This window comes from Alternaria metachromatica (genome assembly GCF_023757995.1).
Source record: "Alternaria metachromatica strain BMP 0045 chromosome Unknown scaffold_29, whole genome shotgun sequence".
Taxonomy (NCBI): domain Eukaryota; kingdom Fungi; phylum Ascomycota; class Dothideomycetes; order Pleosporales; family Pleosporaceae; genus Alternaria; species Alternaria metachromatica.
In genome coordinates, this window is record NW_026055520.1 from 260,688 (window position 1) to 287,297 (window position 26,610).

At 53.2% G+C, this 26,610-nt stretch overlaps 10 protein-coding genes across 10 annotated transcripts; 4 read left to right on the forward strand and 6 right to left on the reverse strand.

Moving 5' to 3' along the window:
• Positions 1-380: 380 nt before the first annotated feature.
• J4E83_009045 (uncharacterized protein) lies at positions 381-3,036 on the forward strand (the record flags this gene model as incomplete). Its single annotated transcript, XM_049335938.1, has 2 exons — positions 381-920; positions 970-3,036. 2 exons carry the CDS (start codon positions 381-383, stop codon positions 3,034-3,036), a joined length of 2,607 nt encoding a protein of 868 aa, XP_049184972.1.
• A 576-nt stretch (positions 3,037-3,612) lies between these two features.
• J4E83_009046 (uncharacterized protein) lies at positions 3,613-4,916 on the forward strand (the record flags this gene model as incomplete). The annotated part of the gene is made up of 5 exons (XM_049335939.1): positions 3,613-3,716; positions 3,855-3,988; positions 4,041-4,135; positions 4,186-4,717; positions 4,768-4,916. The coding sequence occupies 5 exons, from the start codon at positions 3,613-3,615 to the stop codon at positions 4,914-4,916; spliced, it is 1,014 nt and encodes a 337-aa protein (XP_049184973.1).
• A 666-nt stretch (positions 4,917-5,582) lies between these two features.
• On the forward strand, positions 5,583-8,777 carry J4E83_009047 (uncharacterized protein; the record flags this gene model as incomplete). Its single annotated transcript, XM_049335940.1, has 2 exons — positions 5,583-7,615; positions 7,664-8,777. The coding sequence occupies 2 exons, from the start codon at positions 5,583-5,585 to the stop codon at positions 8,775-8,777; spliced, it is 3,147 nt and encodes a 1,048-aa protein (XP_049184974.1).
• A 1,943-nt stretch (positions 8,778-10,720) lies between these two features.
• J4E83_009048 (uncharacterized protein) lies at positions 10,721-11,407 on the reverse strand (the record flags this gene model as incomplete). The annotated part of the gene is made up of 1 exon (XM_049335941.1): positions 10,721-11,407. One exon carries the CDS (start codon positions 11,405-11,407, stop codon positions 10,721-10,723), a length of 687 nt encoding a protein of 228 aa, XP_049184975.1.
• A 2,424-nt stretch (positions 11,408-13,831) lies between these two features.
• J4E83_009049 (uncharacterized protein) lies at positions 13,832-15,506 on the reverse strand (the record flags this gene model as incomplete). Its single annotated transcript, XM_049335942.1, has 4 exons — positions 13,832-14,767; positions 14,822-15,033; positions 15,085-15,361; positions 15,408-15,506. The coding sequence occupies 4 exons, from the start codon at positions 15,504-15,506 to the stop codon at positions 13,832-13,834; spliced, it is 1,524 nt and encodes a 507-aa protein (XP_049184976.1).
• Positions 15,507-15,781: 275 nt separating this feature from the next.
• On the reverse strand, positions 15,782-17,429 carry J4E83_009050 (uncharacterized protein; the record flags this gene model as incomplete). Its single annotated transcript, XM_049335943.1, has 2 exons — positions 15,782-17,342; positions 17,398-17,429. The coding sequence occupies 2 exons, from the start codon at positions 17,427-17,429 to the stop codon at positions 15,782-15,784; spliced, it is 1,593 nt and encodes a 530-aa protein (XP_049184977.1).
• Positions 17,430-18,208: 779 nt separating this feature from the next.
• J4E83_009051 (uncharacterized protein) lies at positions 18,209-20,018 on the forward strand (the record flags this gene model as incomplete). The annotated part of the gene is made up of 4 exons (XM_049335944.1): positions 18,209-18,535; positions 18,593-19,257; positions 19,306-19,570; positions 19,620-20,018. The coding sequence occupies 4 exons, from the start codon at positions 18,209-18,211 to the stop codon at positions 20,016-20,018; spliced, it is 1,656 nt and encodes a 551-aa protein (XP_049184978.1).
• Positions 20,019-20,105: 87 nt separating this feature from the next.
• J4E83_009052 (uncharacterized protein) lies at positions 20,106-21,679 on the reverse strand (the record flags this gene model as incomplete). The annotated part of the gene is made up of 3 exons (XM_049335945.1): positions 20,106-20,809; positions 21,162-21,555; positions 21,626-21,679. The coding sequence occupies 3 exons, from the start codon at positions 21,677-21,679 to the stop codon at positions 20,106-20,108; spliced, it is 1,152 nt and encodes a 383-aa protein (XP_049184979.1).
• A 795-nt stretch (positions 21,680-22,474) lies between these two features.
• J4E83_009053 (uncharacterized protein) lies at positions 22,475-23,515 on the reverse strand (the record flags this gene model as incomplete). Its single annotated transcript, XM_049335946.1, has 1 exon — positions 22,475-23,515. The coding sequence occupies one exon, from the start codon at positions 23,513-23,515 to the stop codon at positions 22,475-22,477; it is 1,041 nt and encodes a 346-aa protein (XP_049184980.1).
• Positions 23,516-25,300: 1,785 nt separating this feature from the next.
• Positions 25,301-25,936, reverse strand: J4E83_009054 (uncharacterized protein; the record flags this gene model as incomplete). Its single annotated transcript, XM_049335947.1, has 1 exon — positions 25,301-25,936. The coding sequence occupies one exon, from the start codon at positions 25,934-25,936 to the stop codon at positions 25,301-25,303; it is 636 nt and encodes a 211-aa protein (XP_049184981.1).
• Between the last annotated feature and the right edge of the window lie 674 nt (positions 25,937-26,610).

Sequence of the window (26,610 nt, forward strand, 5' to 3'; positions counted from 1 at the left end):
CGCTGAGTGGCCGGCCGGCCATACCAAGGTGTAAATGCACCCCAAGGCTGAAGAGCAAAGCCAATGACAGATGTAGAGAACGACCCACGTTGTGGCCACCCGACCTTTGACGTTACTCGTGCACTAGCATGGTTACGACACTGCGGATCTGCGACAGCTCAAATATAGATCACCTAAACACCTAGTCCCTTCACTAAGCTTTTCAGTCCCTTTCGACATATACTAACTGACCGGTGCCCGGGGCCCTGCATGTGTGGTGCTCGTGTTTGCTGTTGTGTCAAACCCATGTTGCGGCGCGCATAGTATATTTTCCTACGCTTCACGATACCCCAACTCTTGCTTCTTCCGCGCCGCATAGACAAGTACTAGATCGCCTCGCCATGCTGGGAGACAAGAAGAAGTCCGCTCGTCGGCTGTCGAGTTTGTTCGGATCGTCTGGGTCGTCCGAGCCGTCAGGGTCTACGAACAATGCGAAGTTGAGCCCAACCCCTGCGTCATCAGAGTCCAGCAGCCGCTTGACCAAAGTGCGCAACCGCCTCTCTTCAGCGACACACCTCACGCCCGAATATCCTCCGCCCGCCGCCCAGTCACCACGCGCGGTGTCTCTCTCCAACCCCACCATCCAGCCGGTCGTGCCTGCCGATCTTGAGCCCCTCGAGCCACCGCCGCCGCTGGAGGTGCCGTCGCGCGCATCGTCACCAGCGAGTAGCCGACCCGGAACGCCGAGCTTAGACCCGTCCGAAGGAAAACTGAAGAAGCTGCGCAGGAAGAGCGGTCTGTTTGGCGGCCCACCCGGCGGCATTGAGGGAGTAGACGCTGCGTCTGGCGCACCGCAAGGCAATGCGAGTCCGCTGGCATGGATCGTCGGACACAAGGGCAAGGTGCCATACAACCTGACGTTCCTGCTGAACGGCGAAAAGGTAGTCTGCGGCTGCTCAGAATATCATACCAACGCTGACAAGATGAAAGGTCCCTGAACTCTGGGACGACGCTGGAGACACGTTTGTCTACCTCTTCCCCCGCACCTCCGACAAGGGCCCTTCCTTCCGCATCGACTCCTCCGTATACGCAGCATCGCACCTGCTCACCCGCCTCGTCCACGGCAGCCTCTACAGCGACGCGAACGTGCCCCCGCTCGACCTGGCCGACCGCACATCGCGACGCGTGTCACGGGAGCCATTTGGCGAACAGTCGCGGACTGCATCGCCTGACCAGAGCCAGATAGGAAGCTCGGATGAATCCATATCCAAGGGATCTAGAGCGCTAAGCGACGCCCTGGAGGACGAGTACACGGAGAAGCATCTGTACATGCCCATCTCCCTGAGCTCAGACTCTGCCATCACCCCTCACGAGCCCCGCCTCGACGCAAACGATACCGACACGTTGGTCACCTACCGCAACTTCTTCGCCTTCCTCATCGGTCAGTCGCTGGTCGCTACGGAGCGTCACTCAGACATCTTCGACATCTTCCTGCGGATTGGAGACATACTGTCGCACTATGCCTTCTCCAACGTCGATGGATCCACCTTTGGCGAGGTTGCTGCGTCGAGCTTTGACTGCTACGTTGACGAGTTGACCCTCGCAGACGTCCGCCACAGCCGCGAGAAGACTATAGAAGCCATTGTGCTAGGAGAAAAGTTGCGCTCGATGGCACTATACACCGAGGGTTTCGTCCACGCTGCCGGAAAGTACAACAGCGTCAAAGAACTCGACTCGCCTAAATTTGGCATGATCAGCCCAAAGAGTTCTACGCGACTTGCCCGAGCTGCTATGGATCTGGAAAACCGCGAGCAAACCATCAATCACAAGCTCAAGGACTTTGAGTTTCCGCATATCTTCTCTGGCATTATGAACAGCGCAATGGCAAGCGAGGGCAAGGTCATCAGCTTCAAGAAGTGGAGGGCCGCCTTTATGACTATCAAGTCTTTCGTCATGGACTACTACAGGCACAAGTACGGTTCGTGGCTACCAAAAGCCAAGTCAAAGAAGAACAACTTGACTACAAGTGGTCTTAACCGACTGGTCTTACTAGAGATCTATCGCGACATGGCTAGTCTGTATGATCTCCTCGTGGATAGGAAGAACTTGACAAACCGCACTGCGGATGGCTTTATCGCAGAAGACGAAGGAACAGACATCGAATCCGTCGTCGCGCGTGCGCTGAGGAAGGTTCTGAGCGAATACGACCGCAGCACACCACCAGTCGCGCCACCGATTCCTTTCGATCTACCACTCTACCCTATCTCACAGAATGCGAAGACCGGCGACGCAAAGAAAGACGCAAAAGCGCGCGGAAAGAAGCTGCACAAAGACGAAGTCGCCAAGCTACTGAAGCAGTCGCACAACGCCGACGCCGAGCAACAAACCCCCTTCCTAGAAGCATTCCGCACATTCGAGTTCAAACAAGCCACCGGCTCCAACATGGACGACATGTGGGACATGCGGTCAGGCCAGTGGCTCTTCCTATACGCCGTAATCCAGTCCCTACCCATGTTAGTCGTCGACGCACCCGGCGTGCGCTTCACCGAAGGCGTAGAATACTTCCTCTGCGAAGTCCCACGCAGCGGCGTCCCCTGGGCCCGAGAAGACACAACCCGCTCGCGAACCTGGTTCGGAGTCGCAGGCGGCGCGCAAGTCGTGTCCCTTCCCACCGACGTAGTCGAGCACGGCGTCGAAGGCACATTCCGCCGCTCGCACTGCTGGAAGAAGGCTCAGCAGTGGGCTGCGGACGATACTTTGCTCAATGCCGCGATGCAGGAACTCAATGCGAATGCGAGTCCGTTACCGCCGCCACCTGGTCTTCTTGATCCTGGTGCGGCTGCGCGTGCGCGGAGTCAGAGCCCGGATCGAAGAAGGGAGAGCGTCATGAATTTGGGGTTGGAGGCGTTGCCGCTGCCGCCTGGTGTTGCGCCGCCGATGCCCATGGGCTCCCCTTCCCTACGTCCTGCATCGAATCACGATCCTAACAAGACTTTCGATGATATATTGGGAACGTCGGCGTCGGACAACGGGAAGAAGAACAAGAAGAAGAAATAAGGTATCGACAATGCGGGATGAGAAATGGGTTGATTGGGGCGGATTTGATGCACAAAAGCGCTTGGTTTCCAACATGTTTATACCGCGTAATATTGCATTTACTGGAGGTAGTATCGGTGGATGATTTAAAGCGTTCTTACATGCTCACGAGCATCTGTTATGTTACAAGATGCGCAGGTAATATAGAGGTTGATATGTAGAAATGGCATATCCATGGATGAAATGTACCTATCGCAGCTATCGCGCTTGTCGCCAAGGGTGTGGGGGAAGAGGAGGGGAAGCGGAGGGGTCGTAGTGAAAGTCATCGCTATGAAAATGTCACGATAAAGAATATGCCATTTCTATAGAGGCTGGTTTTCGATACCTTGGTGACACCTTATGTCTGAATTGGCCATTGAATGGTACCTATCGCAGTCCTGGACCCATTGCGCTTATCACTAGTTCCCGCTTCGCATTATCGCCGATATCGTCGCGGCCTACAGATTTACCCACACGAACACTTATCGTCGCAAACTCGCGCGCCGTTGAAGCTTCCTTGCTTCAATCGCGGCTTCCACACCCTCAGATTCCGTCAACATGACGTCCTCGCTACCGGGAAACCGCGACCTACCCGTCTCGCAGTTCAATCTAGGGACGTACTGGGGTCGCGTGCAGCACTCAGCAAACATATCAGATCCGAGGTGAGATACTGCGCGCGTGGGACGATGATGTTTCTTTGGGGATACTGGGTGTGGTGAGTACCACGACCTTGAGCTTTTCCATTGCTTGTTCAGATCTCTACTTCCGGTATACAGTCATCGCTAACAAACGCGCAACAGAACCCTCCTCACCTCGTCGGCCGGCCTCGAAAATGCAAAGAAACTCGTTACCGCGTACAAGACGGGCAAGATACCAGAGATGACGCCTGAGCTGTGGAATGCGAAGAAGATAATCGATTCTACCATACACCCAGGTACTACAACGGCACGATCGCATAATGAGGGGGAGACGCTGACAGAGTGAAGACACGGGTCAGCCAGTCTTTCTGCCTTTCCGCATGTCGTCTTTTGTCCTGACAAACTTGGTTGTCACGGCTGGCATGCTTACACCGGGTCTTGGGGTATGAGAAGCTATTACACTAGGCATGAGCGATATACTAAGGGTGTACAGACAGCGGGAACATTGGGATGGCAAGTCACAAACCAGTCGGTCAACGTCGGGATCAACTTCTCCAACGCGAACAAGTCGATCCCGCTCTCTACGTCAACAATCGTCCAATCCTACCTCCTTGCCGTCAGCGCATCATGCGGTGTCGCACTCGGTCTCAACGCGCTGGTACCCCGCCTCAAGAGCCTGTCGCCCAACGCAAAAGTCATCGCTGGGCGATTGGTGCCCTTTGCAGCTGTTGCGACAGCGGGTGCGCTCAACGTGTTCCTCATGCGCGGCGAGGAAATCAGACAGGGCATCAACGTGTACCCCGCGCTATCGGAAGCTGAGCGAAAAAGGGTCGACACGGGAGAGATGGAGGTCAAGCCACTAGGCAAGAGCAAGAAGGCAGCTACACTTGCTGTGGGAGAGACGGCGCTGAGTCGCGTGCTCAATGCGACACCTATTATGGTGCTGCCTCCTCTCCTGCTTGTGAAGCTACAGAAGACAGAATGGCTCAAGCAGAGGCCTAGGATGGTGACGCCGGTGAATCTAGGTGAGTCAACGTGAGAGACGTTCGTGGGATGATAGCTAACGCGCAGTCAGGACTGATTTTCACGACATCCATATTCGCGCTGCCACTTGCGCTCGCTGCGTTCCCGCAACGCCAGGCTGTCAGTGCGCAGTCGCTCGAACCCGAGTTTCATCAGCGCGGTGGCAAGGATGGCATGGTGGAGTTTAACCGTGGGATATGATGGACCGGTAGTATGGCAAGAGAACACGGTGGCTGTATATCTGAACAGCAGGGACAGAACTATTGTGTGAAATGCTTCAGGCGTGTATGCCATGCTGCAGGCATCAGACGCAGTCGAACATTGCTGCAAGCAGGCGGAGGGCATGGTCGCGCTGCTGCATTGCGGCGAAGACGGTTTTCCTGACGCTGTGATTGGCCAGATTGCTCAAAGGATCTCGAAGGGCATACAGAGGACTCGACACGATTACTAGATAAGACCAAATGTCCTCAATCCAAAAGAAGCAGTAGGCAGCAGTGAATTACGTTTTTCATCAAACGACCGTCTCTACATGTGACGTTGCGTTGATGCTATAACGTCAAACTGTCCTTTGGAGAAAGACCAGGTGTCAAATAAGTCCGGGACAGGGTAGCTCGATCCAAGTACATTACTACGAAACCGCCCTCGCATTTCAACACTCAAAGGACCACGGTTTCGACCGACAACCTATTCACCGCTTTTTCTCTGGGATAGATTCCCGGTCACTCTCTTCTCTTCTATCGAGGTTCTCTACTGCAACGTATCAACCTCCCACACTTCTTCCCCGCGGCGAAGCACGCACATCCCACCACAACCTCTCCACGCCTGCCGTTAACGACACCTTTCACTTCCCGCACCACATCACACATCATGGCGCCACCTGGACGCCGGAGAGGCAACCTCTCACCGGGAGCCATGCTCCTCGGTCTCTTCTTCCTCTTCTCGACGACCGCCTCCGCCGCCTCAGCCGTCATCGGCGTAGACATAGGCACCGAATACATCAAAGCCGCGCTCGTAAAGCCCGGTGTTCCCCTCGAAATCGTCCTGACCAAGGACTCGAAACGGAAAGAGACGTCCGCCGTCGCTTTCAAGCCCTCCAAGAGCGGCGCTTTACCTGCGGGCTCCTTCCCCGAGCGCTTCTACGGCGGCGATGCGATTGCGCTCCAGGGACGCTTCCCGGGCGATGTTTACCCGAATCTGAAACACCTTCTTGGTGTGTCGAGTGAGAGCGATATCGTGGGCACGTACAAGGAGAGATACCCTGCGTTGGAGGTTGCAGGAACGGACAAGCGCAACACGGTTAGCTTTGTGAGCAGCGTCTTCGCTGAGGACAAATCATACACGGTCGAGGAGCTACTGGCTATGGAGCTGAAGAACGTCAGGGAGAACGCAAAGGCCATGGCGGGCAAGGGCTACGATATCCAGGACGTTGTCTTTACGGTTCCGGCATTCTACACGGTCGACGAGAGGCGCGCACTTGAGGTTGCTGCTCGTCTGGCTGGTCTCAAGGTGCTCAGCGTTGTGTCTGATGGTCTGGCTGTTGGTCTCAACTACGCTACTGGCAGGACTTTCCCCGACGTTACCAAGGATGGTAAGCCGGAGACGAACCTCGTGTTTGACATGGGCGCTGGATCCTTATCGGCTACTGTTCTCAAGTTCCAGGGCAGGTCTGTCAAGGATGTTGGCAGGCGCAACAAGACTATCCAGGAGGTTCAGGTCATGGGCGCTGGATGGGACAGGACGCTTGGAGGTGATGCGATGAACTCGCTCATCGTCGACGACATGGTGGCTACCTTTGTTGAGCTTCCAGCTGCCAAGAGCGCTTCTTTCACCGCCGACAAGGTCAAGGGTCATGGACGTACCGCCGCGAAGCTCTTCAAGGAGGCTGAGAGGGTTCGCCAGATGCTCAGCGCTAACAAGGAAACTAACTCTTTCTTCGAGAGCTTCTACGAGGATGTCGATTTCAAGTATAAGCTCACTCGCACCAAGTTCGAGGAGCTTACTGCCGACTACGCCAAACGTATCGATGGACCGATCAACCAGGCCCTCGCAGCCGCTGGCCTTACCTTTGCGGATATCGACTCTGTCATCGTCCACGGTGGCGCGAGCCGCACACCCTTTGTCCAGGCCCGTCTCGAGGCAGTCGCAGGCAAGAGCAAGATCAGGGCCAACGTCAACGCCGACGAGGCCGCCGTGTTTGGCGCTGCATTCAAGGCCGCTGGTCTCAGCCCCTCTTTCCGCGTCAAGGAGATCCGCGACTCGGACACCCAGGGCTACAACCACGGCTACCAGTACATGCTCAACCTTAAGGAGCGCGACCAGAAGATCTTCACCCCCAACACCAAGCTTGGAGCAGTCAAGGACCTACCTTTCAACTTTATGGGCGAGTTCGAATTCACCATGTACCAGGCTGTTCCTGGCGCTAACGGCGAGGTGTCCAAGGAGCCTACTCTTCACTTCCAGAGCGGTAACCTGACTAAGGTCGTTACTCATATGATCAATGAGAACAAGTGCGAGCGCGACAGCTTCAACAACTACGTTCAGGTTAGGCTTAGCCCTGTGACTGGTACTCCTGAGGTCTTGTCTGCGTGGGTTACCTGCGAGACTGAGAGTGAGGATGTCAAGGGCGGCATTGTTGATGGTGTCAAGAATCTGTTTGGTATGGGTGGTAAGAAGGATCAGGAGCCGTTGAAGGAGGGCGAGAGCTCTTCTTCTTCATCTGCCTCGTCCTCAAAGTCCTCCAAGTCATCGTCGTCTTCGTCTTCCGCAGGTGCTGAGAGCACTGATGCTGCGAAGGCTGGTGAGAAGAAGATCAAGACTGTTAGGTCGGCGATTACGTATGATGTCGAGCAGTTGGGTTACAAGAAGTTCCCTCGCAAGGAGTTGAAGAGGATGCAGGACAGGTGAGTTTGTGAAGTTTGTTGTGTGCGTTCAAAGACTAACGTCGACAGGCTTGCCGCCTTCGATTCATCTGACAAGTCTCGCCGCACCCGCGAAGAGGTCTTGAACTCGCTTGAAGCCTTCACCTACCGCGCTCGCGATTACCTCGAGGACGAATCCTTCATCGGAGCTTCCACCTCTGCCGTCCGCGAAACACTTGAAAAGGCACTCAGCGCTGCTTCAGACTGGATGTACTCCGGCGGTGCCGATGCAGATGAGAAGACTCTCAAGAGCAAGCTGAAGGACCTCGAGGACATTGTCAAACCAGTGATGAAGCGCAAGGATGAGGCCGCCAAGCGCCCCGACGCTATCAAAGAGCTCAAAGACACCATCGCCCACATTAAGGAAGTCGAGCAACTAGTCGACAGCCAGATCAAGACGCAATCCGCCGAGAGCTCCAAGAGCAGCGAAGCCGTCTCCAAAGCCTCCGCTGACGCATCCGCCTCACCTTCCACCGACCCCATGGACGACCTCGACGAAGAAGCCGACGCACCCGCCGCACCTGAAATCACCGAAGTCCCTACCATCTACACAGAATCCGACCTCAAGACCGTCCAAGAACACGCACAGAAAGCACAGGTCTGGCTCGACGACAACGAAGCCAAGCAGGCTGAACTTGGTCCCACAGATGATCCCGTCTTCACGGTCAAGGACATCCTGGCCGAGAAGAAGAAGCTAGACGACGTCGTCATGGACATGATGATGAAGAAGATGAAGCACTTCAAGCCCCCGAACCAATCCAGTTCCAAGACCAAGACTGCTAAACCCAAGACGAAGAAGGCGAAGAAGACTAAGACGAAGAAGGCGGCGAAGGCGGAGACCAAGGAGACTGATGTCCCCGCTGCAGATGGTGAGAGCGGGCCTAGTCAGGCGGAGTTGGAGGAGGCGTTGAAGAAGGCGGGGTTTAGCGCTGAGGGTATTAAGCTGAGCAATATGGGGAGTCAGACTGGTGAGGAGGGGGGAGAGGGGGATGTAACGGATGAGAAGGGCAGGTTGCTGAAGAAATTGGATATTGGAGAAGGGGCGAGTGAGGAGGATATTAAGGCTGCTATTGAGAGGTTGGTGGCGCAGGGTGGCAAGGGAGATGGGAAGGGGGGGAGGGAGGAGGGGAGTGATGAGTTGTAGGTTAGAATAGGAGTGAAAGGGGAGGGCAGCGGGCGGGGGAGTAGGGCTGTTAGGGGAGCGAGATGAGAGGCTAGATGCATAGATCGAGCGATTAAGATGGACGGTGTGAATTTGAATGCGAGTGTATATCGTCAAACATGTGTGCTGTTTTTCTACCCCTCCGTCCTGTTCTTCCATCCTCCCATTCTCAAGCCGCTGCCAAACCCAACCAAGAAAAATCCAACATAGAGACCCTTTCCTTGTACCCATAACATACATCCCGTTCCCAACAAGCATCAGGTATCTCGGCCTTCGATCAACACTGTTGCTACTCCTTGCCTACTCAGCCTGAGATGTGCACAATAGAAATGAACATTTGGTCATGTAAGGCGAGACAAGCAGTGCTTCCGCGATCGTGAGGGGTGGTACGGGATAGTGGAGCGGGAGGAAGAGAAAGGCCGAAAACGCGATTAGGTGTGTAGGGGGAGGGTGGATATGTGTAGTCTTCGCAAGTAATTGTGTTGGGTTATCGCACTGCGGGGAGAGTACGTTGCTTTCCTACATCATTGTGTCGGTATGTCTGGTAGATGGGGAGAATACGTTGAGTAGTGTAGAAGAGGCGTAGATGGTGGAAGTGTACTGGGGAGGATATACGGGTGTTGAGGTAAGTGCGAAGGTATGCCTACAGTACCCGAGAAGGATACGTGCTTCGAAGACTGAGGTAGAGAAAACAGCAGCACCACCCGCGAGGCCTACATACATCTATTAATACTGCCAACAAAGCCCTATCCTGGTCCTAGGAGCCTACGCGTATCTATCTAGTGCACTAATAACCTCTTGCACTAAAGCTAGAAGCTTTCGTTATTCCCCCCAACTCACTTATACTCGCTACACGCAGTGTTTCGGTCTTCCGGAAAGGTGAAAACATTACGGTTATGGACACTTTCGACATCTGTGTGCACGTAATTGTAATTTAGCGGCGCACTGCGACATACAGAAGCACTGGTATGCGGGGTAGACGAGGTTATAGTAGCTACTATGGTACATGTTGCGGATCGTGGTGTCGTCGCGGTCGGGGTCGTGAAGGTGTCAGCCAGTGCTCAGATCCGGCGGCTGCAAGATCTTAGTGAGATGTAGACGCCCATCGCGGTACTGTTAATCGAGGCCTTCCTCCCAATGGATAGCAGTAGTACCCGCGCCCTCTTCAAGACCGTACTTCCACTCTATCTCGCTCATCGGGCTTGCAGCGACTGGACTGTGATCACCGCCTCCAGCGAAATTTCAATGTTCCCATGCAACTTAATCGTAGTCGTCTTAATACAGACATCCTATGTCTCCATCACGTTCCAATGTTTTCAATCGCTCCGCCTACGACCCCTCACTCCCCATCACGTAAGAAGTCCGCCATACCACATCCTTCCTCCTTATCACCATCGCTCTCTCGAGCGCGCTTCCTAGTCCGCATCTTCTGGCTCGGGGAGCCCTGAACCCACAAAATCATGTGGGAACCGGGGGGGTTTGCGTGTTGTGGAGGGTAGAGGATCGAATCAGCGCGCTTAAACTCTGCATATGCGAGGGCCTTGTTGTCGGGGAAGTCAAGCGAGCTTCGAACGAGAGACTTGGTCGCCGAGCTCTGACACACTGCTGTCGCCTTTGAAGGCGGAAGGATATACTGGGACACGAGGTCTGTGAGCTAGAGGGGGTTCTTGCGGTATATGCTACGCAGTACGGCATCGTCTCATTTGACATGAGTGACACCGTATCTGAGCGCTGGGGCAGTTTCCAGTGCTGCTTCGGCGCCACCGAGCTCCAGTGCCACGTCTGGGTGGTTACGCCCGTGTGACTTCGGATCGCTTTCTTGTCCGCTCGTCGAAGGGCGCGGCGAGCGACGGGGGGGGGGGGCGCCGCTGCCTCACCATCCGAACCAGAACTAGACGCCGGGCAGGTCGTGGGGATGATGCCTTCTAGATGGCCCCGGAGGAAAGCAAGTTCCTCCCGAACGCCCTGAAGTTCACCTGTGTCACGCCGTCCTTGGTGGACAAGTCTTCTATCGCATCTTCTGCAGTCTGGATTTCTGCCTCTACTCCCAGACGAACGTGTTCTTGATGGGCGCGCAGAGCTTTCTTGTTCGCTTCGCGGCGCGTGAGGTGTAATGCGCGATTCTCAGGCGTCTCGCCCTCCGGGATCAGCTTCAAGAGCTTTGACATGCGGTGGAGGTTGTTAGTGATAACTTGATAGTCCGACCAGCATGTCTCGCCCTCGACAAAAGCTTGAAGCCACGAGGGAGTCCCAATCCAGTTAGAGGTGATGGTATCTACGGATTTTTTGATGGCACTCTCGAGGTGTCTGGCATTCGCCTGTCCGCCTCCGAGAACTGTGCTGTAATGTATCGGATCGACCTGCGGGTACCTTGCCGTAATGAGATTTATTATGTCACGCTGTACTTTGGTGTTGTTGGGCTGGTTTTCTGGGAGATTCTGCCACTCGTTGGCTGCTCTCGCAGGGTCTCGCTCGTTTAGATCTGACATCTTGTCTGTCGGCATAGTATTGACAGTGTCGACAACCTTCTTGATCGTACGCTCGAGCCTCCCGGCTTTTGCCTGTCGCGGGCTCTGGTCAACACAGGTGGTTTTGTAGTAGCCAGAGTCCATTTTGGGATATCACTCTGTTACTTACTAACCGCATCGTATTCCTCTGGGTCTCCGATGTTATTCAGTTAGTCTCTAAGTATCCGCTCGTAGGGCTGCGCCTCTCTTGAGAAATCTCATTCGCTAAGATCTGACCGTATTGTAGGCACCGCGCTCAGTCATTCCAAGGTCGCACTCATACGACTTAGGTTATTGATGTAGGCTTAGAGGTTACCTGTCTGGGTGTGCTCAGTATGAATTCTAACTGCTTTCTTGTATGCGCGCTGCAGAGCTCGACAGGCGGTCCTCTGCACGGGAGTCTCATTTTCCTGTGGTACCTTGAGCAGGAGTCGAAATCGGTTGAGATTGTTGATATGGGCTTGGAGATCGTGCCAATCAGTCTCTCCCTTGATGTAGCCTTAGACCTAAGAGGACTGGCCGATCCAGCTGGTCTGCATGATGTTCACCATGCTGACTACAGCCTTTACGTCCTCACTCTTACTGTTGTTTTGGCTCACGCCTAGAATAGTTGGGTAGTGAACTGGGTCTACAGCGGACCATCTCGCCATGATCAACTTAACCGCGTTCCTCTGATGGTTGATGGTGTTAACTGTCTGACCAATCTCTGCTGTGTATAGGTCTTCTGTCCTTGATGGCTCGCGCTCTTTCAAGCCATCCATGCGGTGACTTGGCAGAACGGGGCAGCTGACCGGCCCAAGGTAATATGCTGGGGAAGAGGGGAGGTTGTTCATGATGGAGATGGAGATGGTGATGGAGAGATAGATAGGAATGGTATATCACCGAAGAGAATCCGTGGTGCTGTTGGGCTGGTCTTGCCGATAGGAAGTTACCCTGTGGAGACTATAAAGCGAAATAACGTGCAAGCCGGGCGAGTGTAGGAATGATCTCGAGGCATACAATGCTGGGAAAACGAGGTGGGACACTTAGCATGGCCAACCCTGGGAGCATTCACAGCACTTCTGTCGTACAGTTGCATCAAGTAAAATACCACTTATATCTATATCTAACTTGTGCAATACAGAATGCGGGGGTTTAGCTTCTTTGTAGGTGTCTGGCTCTGGCGTTGTTCTACGATGACGTGGAAACCAACCTCTGTCTTCTCGAGCTCTCGAGACCAGTTCTGAGACATCACCACTCCATCCCGAGGGCCAGCCAATCTAGCAGGATTGCGCTGCTCTGCATAGAGATCCAAGGCAAAAGTCTACCAATTGTGTATTCTAGATAGTGTTCTCAGCCCATTCACCCTCGGAATCCGGACAACCCCCGCTTACGCCGAGCTTATTCTTCAGCCTATTTCAGGGCTTGTTTCAGGAATTCTTCTTGGGCCTCTTGATTGCGCTGGTATATTTGTTTCACTCTCTCCTCCCACTGCGCAAAACCTTTTTTAAAGTCGGCTTCCAGCTGCGCCTTTATTTCCTTCTGCTTCGCCTCTTCTTCTTGTTGCCAACCCTTATCTTCGTGTAGATATCGATCTTCAATCTTGCGATAATTGTGGACGACGGATCTTATCTGTTCGCGAGTCAAGGTAGACCAGAACTATTCAAGGCATTAGTATACTGCAGTCTTGTGTAGAGAGTATGGCTTGGGGATAAAACTTACCGGTTCAGTTGCTGTTGCAGCATCGGTTGATGAGGCGGCTCTGATTGTTGGCACGGCGTTGGTAGCTGCGGGTAGCGTGACTGTGACTGTAGTAGGCGTGGCTACCGGTAGCGTGACTGTGACCGTAGTAGGTGTGGCCGTCATCTGGACTGCTTTCGCTTCAAGCGCACACGAACAACGTTCGGGCGAAGAAGATGGTAGAAAGCCACATATCATGAAGGCGGCGAAGGTGAGCAAAACGACAATAAACGTTCCGATACATGTGTTCAACTCGCGTTCGTGATCCTTCTTCTGGTTTTTATTCTGGTCCTGAAGGCTTTTATTCTGGTCCTGAAGGTTCTTATACTTCTCCTGAAGATTATTCATAGTCTGCCGATGGAGATCTAATCTGGCCTGAACTTCCTGCGCTCGCTTAACGAAGCATGGAGCTGACCATTCCCATGATGTCGTCTGGGTTGTGGATGTGGCTTGAGCCGGGGATGTGACCTTTGCGTTTTTGGTCATGGCTGCGTCTGGTGTAGATTTGATTGTTGTGTGAGATAAAGAACACAGAGAAAGCCTGTGTAAGGGTTAAGATAGTTAGGAGGGAGGATGAGCAAGATCGCTATATATTCGAAAAACCCAGAAGTTGATTGTCTGGTTCCATCCACTCCGTTCCGTGGTACTGTGATGGCCTGGAGACAACGAGCCAACCATACCTTCCACAACCCACACGATTTATCGCGAGTGAGAGATATCGCAACTCCAAAAACCCGCGTTGCTCTATAATCTCCATTGGGGCGGCCTATCTCTTGTCCAACCAAATCTACCTTTGTAATCGCTTCGTCATTACAATTCATCCCTCTCGTTACCGTCTTCTCTCGCAATACTCTTCGCCTCAAACTGATCGTCCTCTGGCGCGATTCTTCGTAGTCGGAAGACGCGAGCAGCGTGACTCTTGACGTCTGCCTTGAGCCTGCCACCAGCCTCAACAACGCCGATCTTCTCGCCAAAGAGCCGCGGGTCCTCCTGAACGAGGCCCTTGGCGTAAGGGGTCTCAGTCGCGTTGTACCAATCAGCCTTTGACAGGATCGATTCTCTCTCGGTGTGCGAGGCCGCTGCGAGGAGCTCTTCCGCCATCGCTTCGGGCATGCGATGGGCCCAGAGGTCGTGGATCGCCCAGTCGTACTTTACGTGTGGGGCTGATCCACCAGGTCCGTAGGGAATGAAGATCTCAGCGAGGGAGACGCTCATCTCCATGTCTTCGCCACCAGCGTTTAGCAGGATCACGACTTCATCGCCGTTCTGGAGATGACCTGCCCACACGTGCGTCTCACCCATACCCCATTCGTCTTTCGCCACACCTTCCGTATCCCTTCGAACACGCGTTACGCTTCGTCCATGGGGATCTTGGCTCAGCGCAATAATGGCTGGGTTGTTGATGATGGTGAGAGCGGAAGTTGGCATGTTGCGCAGGTCGTTTCCGAGGAATAGCGGAGACTTGATGGCAGCCCAGAGAGCAAAATGTGCTTTGTACTCTTCGTCGGTCATACCGCCTTGGCCGACTTCAAGCATGTCGAGATCGCTCCATCCACCGGGGATACTGCGGTCGGCAAAGGGCGCAACTTTGTTGAGAATGAATAGGACTGAGCAATGTGTGCCGGGTGCTATGCAGTTGACGTCGCCCGGTGATACGGTGTTGCATCCGCATAGATCATCGGGACGAGAGAAAGAGTCGTAGATGTCGCCAGTGATGCGCCAGCTGTTTGAGATACTCATTCCCCACTATAATTGATAAGTGCTTGAACATCTTCGGGTGTGGTATCAGGTGGTGCTTACTGTGTGGACAAGATCCTCTCCCCAGTTGCACAGATTGAGGAGAATGTTCCTTCCTGTTGATTTCAAAGCATCTGACATGACTTTGAAGCGGTTGAATGAGACCGAAGGTGTGCCAACACGACCCATGTGGTAGCAGCTGTCGTATTTCAACATATCGACACCCCAGCTTGCAAAGCTTTCTGCATCGTCGACCTCGTGATCTAGCGAGCCCTCTACTTTGAATCAGTTTGATGCAAGAGGCATATTTATTTGATCCATCTTACCAAATCTCGCACACGTCATTTCACCAGCGCTGCTGTACATGCCAAACTTGAAGTCTTGGCTATGGAGATGATCTGATATGGACTTCAAGCCGTTGGGGAACTTGTCGAGAGCCGGTTGAAGTTTTCCTTTCTTGTCTCGACCCTTTGGGTTTTGCCAACAGTCGTCCAGTACGACATAGTTGTAACCCAAGTCTCGCAAGCCTAAGCTCACAATCTGTGCGGAGGTTGTAAGGAGTAGGTCTTCGGAGACGTCGCATCCAAAAGCGTTCCAGTTGTTCTGATATTATTAATGACAATTCAAGAGTAGGATACGAATGTCTGACCCAGCCCATTGGAGGGGTAGTAGCGAGGCCATTGTTGATCGCTGTCGCGCTGCCCAGCAGCGTCGTGACCACGAGAATGGTGCTGCGTGATAGAGTCATGACTTGAGTGCGAAGGTGATTCTTGCTTCAAAGAAGCACAATTCAGACTCTTAAACAGCTTTACACGTGTGTACTACTTCGAGTGGACCGCAAACGTGGGCGGCGGACCCTGTCGCCAAGCCCTGGCTCTCTTGGGGCTCCACACTCCAGGAAAGCTCGTAAGTTTCGCGACGCTAATTTCGGCTCCACCAGCTTGAGCCGTAATGAACCACTTCGCTGCCGTCCTTGTTCTCCAGGATTCCCAGCGTGCTGCTCAGAATCTCGGTCGCGCATGATCACATGGACAGGCCTGAATAGCACGACAATGGGGATTGCCTGCTCAATGCGAGCAACGCTTCGTACTCGGGGTCGTTATCCCTTGGCTCGAGCTCCATATGAGGGGCAAATTGGACCAGGAAGCGCAACAGCCACCGATCAAGCACAAAGCTGGTCTCTTTGCTTCGGAGACAGGTCTGGTGGAACGCCCGAAGACGACTCATTGCACCGTCGACACTCGGCCAATAGGTCTTCAGCCGCAGGAGTATCTCGAAGTTGCGTTCCAATCTGGTCTTTGAGATGCGTATCTGGCTTTCGTCACCGGAAAAGAGTAAGGTGTGGATTTGAACGGTGGAAGCAACGACAAGGATATGCGAAACTGCCGGATACAAGACTTCGCTCCCAGGCGTGGACTGTGAGCGGTAGACGAGGGCGCAAAGTCGGGCGGCATGTTGCTTGCAGGCATCAGCATATCGTCCGGAGTCGGGTGATGCTTCGATTGAAGATGACAAGAATTGATAGTTCAGGAGCAGTCCGTAGTGGTAGTAGCCGAGATACACAGCTACAAACATACGCCCAAGGCCACGCGACGCGAAGGCTGTCAGGTTCGCTGGCGTGTCACGCATATGGTGCGGGACTTCCTCCAACCAGATATCGAGATCGCGGGAAAGTTCACGTATCCCTTTCTCCAGCGGTAGGCCTTCGAGATGTTCTGACACGCACAGTCGATTGAAGTCGATGATCCTCGCCAGAATCCGATTGAGCTTGATCATCTCCGCGAGAAGAGGTGAGGTGATGCCATGCGTTTGGTCGCTGATAGCCCCGTCGTTCATCATAGAGAACGGTATCTCATCAATTGGAAGAGGCACAGCAGTGTCAAACGGCATGATTCGCGGTAGTCTCACCGCAGTAGATGACCAAACGTCAACCATGCACAGTGTCCACCAAGTTCTGATGTTGACTTCGCGCTCTACCAGACTTGTGACGGGTCGATTTGGTAGATCGAGGGCCAGGCAAAGTCGTCCACCCATGCTGTAGTACATGTTTTCGACATCAGTCTCACCACCCGCAGCAGCATATGCGCCCAGTAAAACGCATGCTTGAATTGTGGTAGGCGTGAGGTCGCGCATATTGAACAAACTCTCGCTTGCCTTGCGGTAGACCTCGCCTCTTTCTCTCGGATCAGTTCCGTCGAAGAAGCTGTCGGTAGAGAACCTGGCAGCCAGCGCACATATCGCGAAAAGCACGATAGACGGTACTCGGTTGTTTACGACATCGTCCATGAACGAAACCTTATGGTACATGGAGTGGAACTGGTCGTGGATGTAGTCGAAGTATAGCTCCACCAGCGCTCGTCTCAAGGCAGTCGGAGGCAGATCGCCATGACCTTGATTTGGTAGTGCTTCCGCTTGTTCTAAGGACGCTCGATGTACCTGACTCAATTCTTGAAGTCTAGCCCGGCGTTTGGCATAGTAACCTCCCTCTGGTGGGCCTTGGAGACACTGCAGACCATGTGACAAGCAATACTCGCATGCCGTTGCGAGCCCGCCTGTTGGGTAGATGCATTTTCGGCGTCGGGTTCTTCCAACCGAATTAGCGGGCAATCGCCTCTACTGACAACGTGCAAGATGCTTACCGGCACGCTTGGCAGGCAGATGGTTTGCGCATAGCTTGACGGACTTGCGCAAGAACCTGGGGATGGAATGCAGGAGGATGAGAGCGGAAACCTCACGTGGAAAACTCAACGCCACGGGTTAAAAGGCGGGTCTGCATGGCTCGTGCAGACACATTGCCTCGGCTAGCGTGACATCGGAAGTTGGAAACACGCTCGGGCTAACAGCGGGCATTTCTCACAAAACAACAACAAAACACTCTGGTAGGCTCAATCGAGGATTTTGTCCTACTCAGAGCATTACCTACGTTACTTCCGTCGTCTTATGAGAGCTTATGTTTTATGTTATAGCGTATAATGACCTCGGGAGAAGAGAAGGGTTGCTGCAAGTCCTACTTCTGGGCCCTGGCTTTCTTTGCAACACTAGAGCCGGGACGGGTCCGCCAAGTGACAATGTTAGCGGCGGAAAACTTCGAGGAAAGCTTTCTTGAAGTTCTCTCGCGATCTGGTGCCCGGGCAAACCTCGTCGGGGTTCTGATTGGCTTCATTTGCGCACTTGACGCCTCGTCTCCCCATGGGCACTCTTGTTCTGAATGTCTTTCCCCGCAACTCACCGCGGTCTTGCCCCATTTCGGTCATTACCGGGGCTTAGCTTCCCAAGCTCTCGGGCTAGCCATTTGACTCCTGTAATGGGTTCGTCTGTCAGGCATGCATACCACAGCGCTGGGGACTATATAGACCGCAGATCCGTACGTGTGGTTGACCTGCATCTTGTCAACCCATCAACACCGAAGACCCATCTCTGATACCGGGCATACTCTGGACTCAATTCGACATGGCTTCGGTAGAGAAGACTACTGGCCATGTGGCCGCCGAAAGGGTCACCTCGACACAAGGCCACAACACCGGAGACGACACCAACGCAGCTATCAACAATGAGCACAACATGTCCGTCCGACAGTCCTTGAGGTTCTGGTGGAAGGCAATCGTCTTTTCTTTCGTCATTTCGCTTTGCGTTGTGATGGAGGGATACGATACCAGTCTCATGAACAAATTTTTCGCCTTCCAGCCCTTCCGTAACAGGTTCGGCAATGAAGTCGATGCGGATGGCAACAAGCTTGTGTCTGCGAGGTGGCAGACTATCATCCTTAACGGAACTCAGGTACGCAGATTCTCGATGAGCATGTCGACTGGAAGAGCTCTACTGACACAGGCATAGGTCGGATGCATTCTCGGTCTCATCATCAACGGATACATCACCGAATGGATTGGATACAAGAAGACCATGATTGCCAGCATGCTGTTCATGACTGCTGCCATCTTCATCCCGTTCTTCTCCACAGGATTGGAGATGTTCCTCGTCGGAGGTATCATCCAGGGTCTTCCATGGGGTGTCTTCCAGACACTTGCAATCTCGTATGCTGCGGATCTCTGCCCTATGCATCTTAGAGGATACATGACCTCGTGGATCAACATGTGCTGGGTCATCGGCGGTCTTTTGTCCACCGGCATCCTCACTGGCCTGATGCAGAACACAACTCAATGGGGCTACCGCATTCCTTTCGCTCTTCAGTGGATCTGGCCTATCCCTATCATCGCGGCTACTTTCCTCGCACCAGAATCGCCATGGTGGTTGGTCCGACAAGGTCGCATCGACGAGGCCAAACAAGCTATTCGCGCGATCACGACACCCACAGAAGGCATCGAGTTCGACCTTGATGCGCACGTGGAGATGATGGTTGTAACCGACCAGTATGAGAAGCAAGTCGGCTCTGGAACCAACTACTGGCATTTGTTCCAAGGAAGCGATCTACACCGTACCGAGGTCTCAGCCATGGCTTTCATCACTCAAGCTCTTTGCGGTGTTCCCTTCATGGGCTTTGGGTAAGTTTCCTTATCATAGACCAAACAAACAAATACTGACTTTACCAGAACCCAGTTCATGCAAGGTGTAGGCCTCAGCCAGGATGATTCTTTCCATCTTACTATCGGTCAAGACTGCCTGGGTCTCGTTGGATGCTTCATTGCCTGGTGGATCATGACACGCTTTGGTCGACGACCTATCTACCTCGTTGGATTGACGGCCATCTTCATCATCCTTATGATCGTCGGATTCATCGGCCTTGCACCGCCGACCAACAAGAGCGCCAGTCTTGCTGGAGGTGTTTTGATTATTCTGATGATCTTCTGCTTCCAGGTAAGTCTTTGCATTCCTCAAGCCACCAGACCAAAGCTAACACAATCAGCTCTCTCTTGGACCAATCTGCTACTCCCTCGCCGCCGAAATTCCATCCTCGCGCCTCCGTGTCAAGACCGTGGCACTCTCTCGTGCTTCCTACAACTCCATCGTCTTCGTCACAAACACTATCATGCCGAAGATGGTTGGCAAGAACGACTGGAACTGGGGCGCCAAGGGTGGCTTCTTCTGGGCTGGAATCGCGCTTCTCTTCATCCTTTGGGGATACTTCCGTCTTCCCGAGGCGAAGGGCTTCACCTACTCTGAGCTCGATCTCATGTTTGAGCACAAGGTTTCTGCACGCAAGTTCACGCGCGAAGCAGCGGATTCACTGAAGCCTGCTTTGACGGAGACTGCGATGCAGTATGAGAAGCAGAATGGTGTCGAGCGCGTTGAGTCGCATGCATAGATCTTAGTCAAGTCGGTTGTCAGACATCTTGGCCAGTTATGCCGCGACTGAATAGGCTTTCATGCTCTACCAAATAATATACTATCTTCAATAACTGAACTCTCTGTCCATTCCCGTCGCATCCGGTCCCAAGCGTTGCAATCTCTTGTTGCGCCACTGGTAGTAAAATCTCAACCCAACACAGCCGACAGCAACCATGACCAGCATTCCAAAGTTCGTCCAATGGCCAGTAGGATACCCGCGCTCCTTCTCGTTTGCCTTGTAGATCCAAACACCCACGATTTGACCTGGAGCACCCCAGGAGACGTTTAATGCGATAGCCAATCCTGCAGCAGCGGTGCTGTGCATATTGTTGCTCAACCAACCCAGCAGTGGTGGGATACAAGAGAAAGCTCCACTGGCCGCAACGATCAAACATCCATAGCGCGCATGGAAAGATTCAGCTGGAAGCAGGGCCGATGCCAGGAAACCAATTGCTCCAATGGTAGCCAAGACAGCTGAGTGCAACGCGCGGGCATTGAAGTAGTCCGATGACCAAGCTGTGACTATCGAAACAACGTATGCGACGGCGTACGGTGGCACTGTCATGAGTTGTGCCTGGAGGTTCTCGTAACCCAACCCTGCAGTAATCGTCGGAGTGAAGAGAGAAAGCGAGCTGAATGGCGCTGAGATGCCGAAGTAGATGATGTAATGCACCCAGAGTCGGCCGTCAAGTAGGGTTGCCTCTGCGGTTTCCCAGTTCAACGACGGCGCATCACCTTTTGATCCTTCTTTCTCGAGCCGTGCGACTGCTAGTGCGCGATCGGATTTCGATAACCAAGAAGCTTCTTCGGGATAATCGGGTAGAAAGAGCCACACGGCTACTGATGAGACGCAGGAGGGAATGCCTTCGAGGATGAATAGCCACCTTTATAGAAGTCAGTATCACCCTCACATGCGTACTATGCGTCAAGACTCACCTCCATGCAGAAAGACCCTGGACCTGTTTCATATGCCCAACGCCATATGCGATCGCGCCTCCGAACGCACCGGCGAGCGTCGCGCTCGCCAGGATGATAGCAACACGCATACTCCTCTCTTGCGCACGATACCAAAACGTCAAATAGTACACCAACCCCGGAAACAATCCCGCTTCAAACATACCCAACAAGAACCGCACAGCGGTAACAGTCGCATAGTTGTTCGCGCCACCAAGTCCAATTGTGCACGCACCCCAACCAAACATGAGAAAAGCAATCCAGCGACTGGGTTTCAGTTTCTTCAGGAAGTAGTTGCTGGGCACTTCAAAAACAGCGTAAGCGACAAGAAAGACCATGAGCGCAATGGTGTATTGGTAGTTGGTCATGTTGGCTTCTTGTAGGAGGGATTCTCCGGCATTGGCATTGAGGGTTTTGGCATTGCCAATGTTGGATCTGTCGAGGAAGCAGAGGAGGTAGATTCCTGCTGTGAGGGGGATGATGCGAAGGTCTTGTTTCCAGACTAAGGCGCGAACTGCTGCAGTATCGTAATTCTCCGGTGCATCGCTGTGTTGGGAGTCCTGAGAGTGTTTAGAGTCTTGTTGACAGTATTAGAAAGCAAATCATGATGCTCTCCCAATTGATGCGTACCGAAACCCTCTGCAAGTCTTTCTCGCACGCCTCGACATCGTTCGGAAGCGCCATCTTGCCGTCCGCCTGCCCGTTTTCTCAGAAAAGACAATGTCGCAACGCAAACAGAGAAGCAGCAAGCAAGGCTGCAGACGAAGCAATATGCAAAGACATTGGCACCATCTTAAGCGCCACCAAGCAAATGCTTAAATCGCTTACCGCCCTTCCGCTTACCATCTGTTGACCCTTTGGATTAACGGAAGAAGGAAGGGATGAGCGGGCTAATGCGGTTTCGTCAGTAAGCCCCGCGCTGGAGAGAAGTTATGACTAGCCGAATGGCCCGAATCCCCAACGATGTCCCTGACAGCGCGTTATCTCAACAAACTTTCAACGAAGTAGAGCTCGGGAGATGCGCACTCATGCCAGACTACAATGTGGTCTTGTTTCGCGCTAGGTATTAGAGTTGTACATTGATGTACGAAATACGAGGTGTTTCGCGACAGAGTCGAACGCGTCATCGCGGTACCGTGGTGCTGGCTCTTTATTACGATACCTCTTATATGCGACTTTACGGACCGGTCGGCCTCCGAAGTCGAAAGATAACGCGTCGCATATTCCAGTTTCGTCTCTTTCACAGCTATCATCACATGGAAACGGGTTCGCTAGACCGAGGCTCTCTCTCAACAAGCTAGATTCGATCGAGGTACACATCAGGGCAAGCTTGCCGCAAAGAACGAACGGAAGATCTGAAATCAGTTGAGTGCCTCTGGGTGAGTCGTTGTATTGCTGTGATGCTACTCTATCTATTACAGGCCCTTCGGATATTATCATAAGCTGCTTTGTCCACGCACCGAAGAGCTTCTCTCGAATCTACTCGCCCAGGTTCTGTTGGAAGAACGCGGTGAGCCTGTTAAACGGGATCAAGTCGACGCGATCGTACAGGTCTACATGCCCGGCGCCCGGAATCCAGATCAGCTCCTTCGGTTCTGCAGCAGCGTCGTATGCGTCCTGACTGAACTCGCGAGAATGTGCTATGTCGCCGGAAATGAACATCACTGGACGGGGAGAGATGCTATCGAGGTCGCTGAAGGGGTAGAAGTTCATGAACTTGGTCTGGCTGGAAAGCGTCGGGTACGTGGTGAGGTTTGGCGCTGATCCTGCAGGTGTGAACTCTCCGCGAGACGTGCGATAGAAGTCGTAGAACTCGCGTCCAACTGGATCAGTCTCGTTGGTGACTGCCTGAGGAGTTCCGCCGGTGTACTCCGTCTCTCCACCACTGGCTTCAACCCAGCGCTGCGCCGCCGCGGTCGCGATGACCTGCTTACGTTGTTCGAGGCTCTGAGCTCGCTGTAGACCGTTGCGGGTTACTGCACCCATATCGTACATGCTTGCTGTTGCGATGGCCTTTATGCGCGGGTCGATTTTTGCTGCACTCAGAACGAATGAGCCGCTACCGCAGATGCCAATGGCACCAATTCGCTCGCGGTCGATGTAGTCCTGGAGGCCTAGGTAATCAACCGCAGCGCTGAAGGTCTCGGCGTAGACGTCAGGATGGACGACATTGCGCGGCTCGCCGTCACTGCCGCCCCAATACGAAACGTCGACTGAGATAGTGACGAAACCCTGCTCAGCCATCTTCGTAGCGTACAGGTTGGCGGACTGTTCCTTCACAGCCCCCATTGGGTGGCCAACGACGATGGCAGACGCGTTCGTGGTGCGATCGAGGTTGTCGGGTAGAAAGAGGTTGCCAGCGACGGTCATCTGGTAGAGACTGGGGAAGGTGATCGGCCACATTGTGACGTTGTCGCTGCGGTAGAAGTTGTTGGCTCCATATGACATATTTTGTGCCGTAGCAGGAAGCATCTGAAGAAGGGCCACGAAGGCTACAGATGTGACGGCGGACAGCGGCATCTTCTGAACGTTGAGATGGTAGAATGTATGCTGAGTCGATTGGCGTGGATGCGAAAGCTATGTGTGATGCTCTTCACGGTCGCAACACACCGTTCTTATATCTCATTAACATGAGCTCCAGTAATTTGCACTGCCATGTCTTGCGTCACCTTATCTCATGGATATTGTGTTGAGACCAGGGCGTGGTGGACGTTTTCCTCCGCTCTTCTCTCGCCGCTGAGCTTGGCATGCAAAGAGCTGACATGACGGTGGCCGAGATATGTCGGGCAGCACGTCCGCGCACCAAGGTTGATAATGAGAAAGGACTCCGGACTCCTATACTAGTGTCGTTAATTCCTTGGTTGGCGCCAGCTGGACGGCAAGCAGAGATAGTAATCAAGGTGACTAGTACATTAGTAGAGGCAGCAAGCACAAGATGACAAGACCGATGCAATTACCGTACGATGCTCAGCCACGATAGGAGGTGGTACTTGATGTTGCGCGTTCGATATTGTTTCTGCGAAAGTGACGTCTTGGCTCACTGCAGCCAGCTGACAGCCTTAAGTCCATCCACCACTAAGTCAAAATAGGCTTAGTCTCTGCAGCCCGCACGTGCATCACAGCCCTGGGCTGGCAGTCGTCTACCAAGATTCTGTGCACGACCATCATCATCCTTTGATTCCATCATCGCAAGTCGAGGGGCTGCCACTAATCGCGTACAAAGAAGCACGATCTCCAAGGCTCTCATTTTCCCGAAGCGCTTCACGGTCAAATCGCGTCCATGCAGTGGCCACTCCATCACCCTCGTTTCGCGTCATCTTTCGCTCTTTGATAATCCTCCGACGATGATGTTCCAAATGCGTTCAGATCACGATACGGCATCGGCCATGCGAATGTAGCACAATTGTTATCGGTCAATGAGACCTTCAGCGCTTTGTACAACACAGTAACAATGGCACCCGACGACATGTATCAGTAGTCCTTTACGCTATGTTCACAGTGCAGTTGGACCGGTCGATTTAAGTCGCTCGCGCAATTTCACGATCTACAGACCAGAAAGCCCTTCCTGTACCGAACACAGACTTCCTAGCCGATCATCATCAACATCATGGCTCCTAACTTCATCGCAGAGCGCGTCGAGCCTTGTCAAGGCCTACCAGTCCATATCCTGATGTGCGGCCACACTATTCAAGCCTCTTTCCTACACCTGAAAGAGTCGTCGAAATGCGCACCGAACTGCAGAGACGTCAACATATGCACGCACGCCGAGCCAAACTTTCTCTGTCCTACATGCTATGCGTCTGAACATCACCACAAGTACCGCAAATTCATGGATGACTGCAAGGCCCAGGATACGAAAGGCCTATATCCCGAGAATCTATACCGTACTATAAAACGTACCGATGGAGTTTATAACGCACTTGACGATTTCGAAAACCAAGAGCACTCGCTCTGGTGCGAAGTGGGCCTGGGGAAGGTAAAGTTTGAGAAGGCTGTGGTCATCAGCTACAAGAGGAAGATTGAAGCTAAAGGGCTGAGGGAATGCAAAGTTGTGGATGAGTGCGCATAGTATGTTGATTGGGCATGAGATGGACGTAGCGCTGCCTTGACTGTGGTTTAGATCTAATGCCTGAGCTTTCAGACTGCGCCATCTTTGTTTCAGGTATTCTTTGCTATGAAAAATACAACAACTCCGTCACGGCATACATCTTCTCCATCATCATCGATCTCATCAAAAATGGCTAGCTTCTTCGGTGACCAGCTCTTATCGCTCGTTTTTAAAAGTTTAACGGGACAAAATCATTTTCAAGTCCTATCCTCGTAACGTAAATCCCAGTTCGCCTTCGTCTTCTCCCTATCGTACTCCTTCCCCGCCCAGGGTGTACCACAAACGTGCAAATGAGCGTACGGCGTTTTGTCGAACATGACCCAGGCACCCTGGTCGCGAATCGTATCCGGAAACCCATCACGTTCAGCTTCGAAAGGCCATAAAATCATATAGTGCGGCCCGATGGGAATAGCTGGGCTCGTTCGGTCTGCCGGATTCGTGGTAGTGTGCTGATTTGCTCCGCACAACATGTATATGAGACCTGGCGCAGTGTTCGTAGGTGCTGGCTTCGCGGCATAGGCATCTTGGATCCACTGGAGACCCATGGGGTCGGCGCACATCGGGACATTGCCGACTGTGTTCTCGTTTCCGGGGAAGGCTGTCCAGTGGTTTGTTCCCTCTCGTAGAATGACTAGTTTTCGGTCGGGGCCCCAGTGGCTCCAATCGGCGATGGTGGCATTCTTGGTGATGGATATGGGTCCAGATGCGAGGGCGCGATTGATCTTGCAAGCCAATGCTTCTTCTTCTGGGGTGGGTATTTCGCCTTCTCCTCGAGGGGTCAGTGGGTTGGGTACGCAGCACTGGAAAGCGCTGTTGTATACGAAAGAAGCCATATGTGAATGTTGGGAATGTGGTGTATCATTTCTCGATACTGTAGGAAGATGACAGTCTATATACCTAGCTAGTCACCGGGATAGAGAAGGTTTGAACCGTTCTGATGGGTACATAGTGACTAATGATCGCGCCCGAATGCTTATGTCGAGTGACCTCGGATTTCAGTGCGAGAAGCGGGGACTGCAGTGGTCGAAAGTTCATGACTATTGCGACATCCGTCGATCCGTCATATCGACCGACGCGTCCTTGCGAGGATAGGACCTTGCGCGACACGGTGGCAACAACGGTGCAGTCTTTTCATTGCGCAGGTGCCGACAGTACGCAATATAGACAAATTGCGCGTTCTTTGCCTCGAGTTTTGGAGAGCGCGCGACGACGCGATGTTTGATGTTTGGGGCATGCAGACGCGTGGACGCGTACCTCCATGGGCAGGTACGCACAGGCCACATCGCTGCGAGCGGAAGTCCGGGTACACCTTCATCGCTGTTGACTTGCAACATGCACCAGACAGATCGCAAGTCTAGTCGCCCAGCAAACACCGCTGTCTACTAACACATGAGAAAGTCCAGTATCTAGATCTCTACTACTGCCATCGCTAGCATGCAGCTAGGCGATGATCGTCAGGGAGGGGTCAGCGACTGACGTAGACACCATCGAACACCTCCCACAGCGC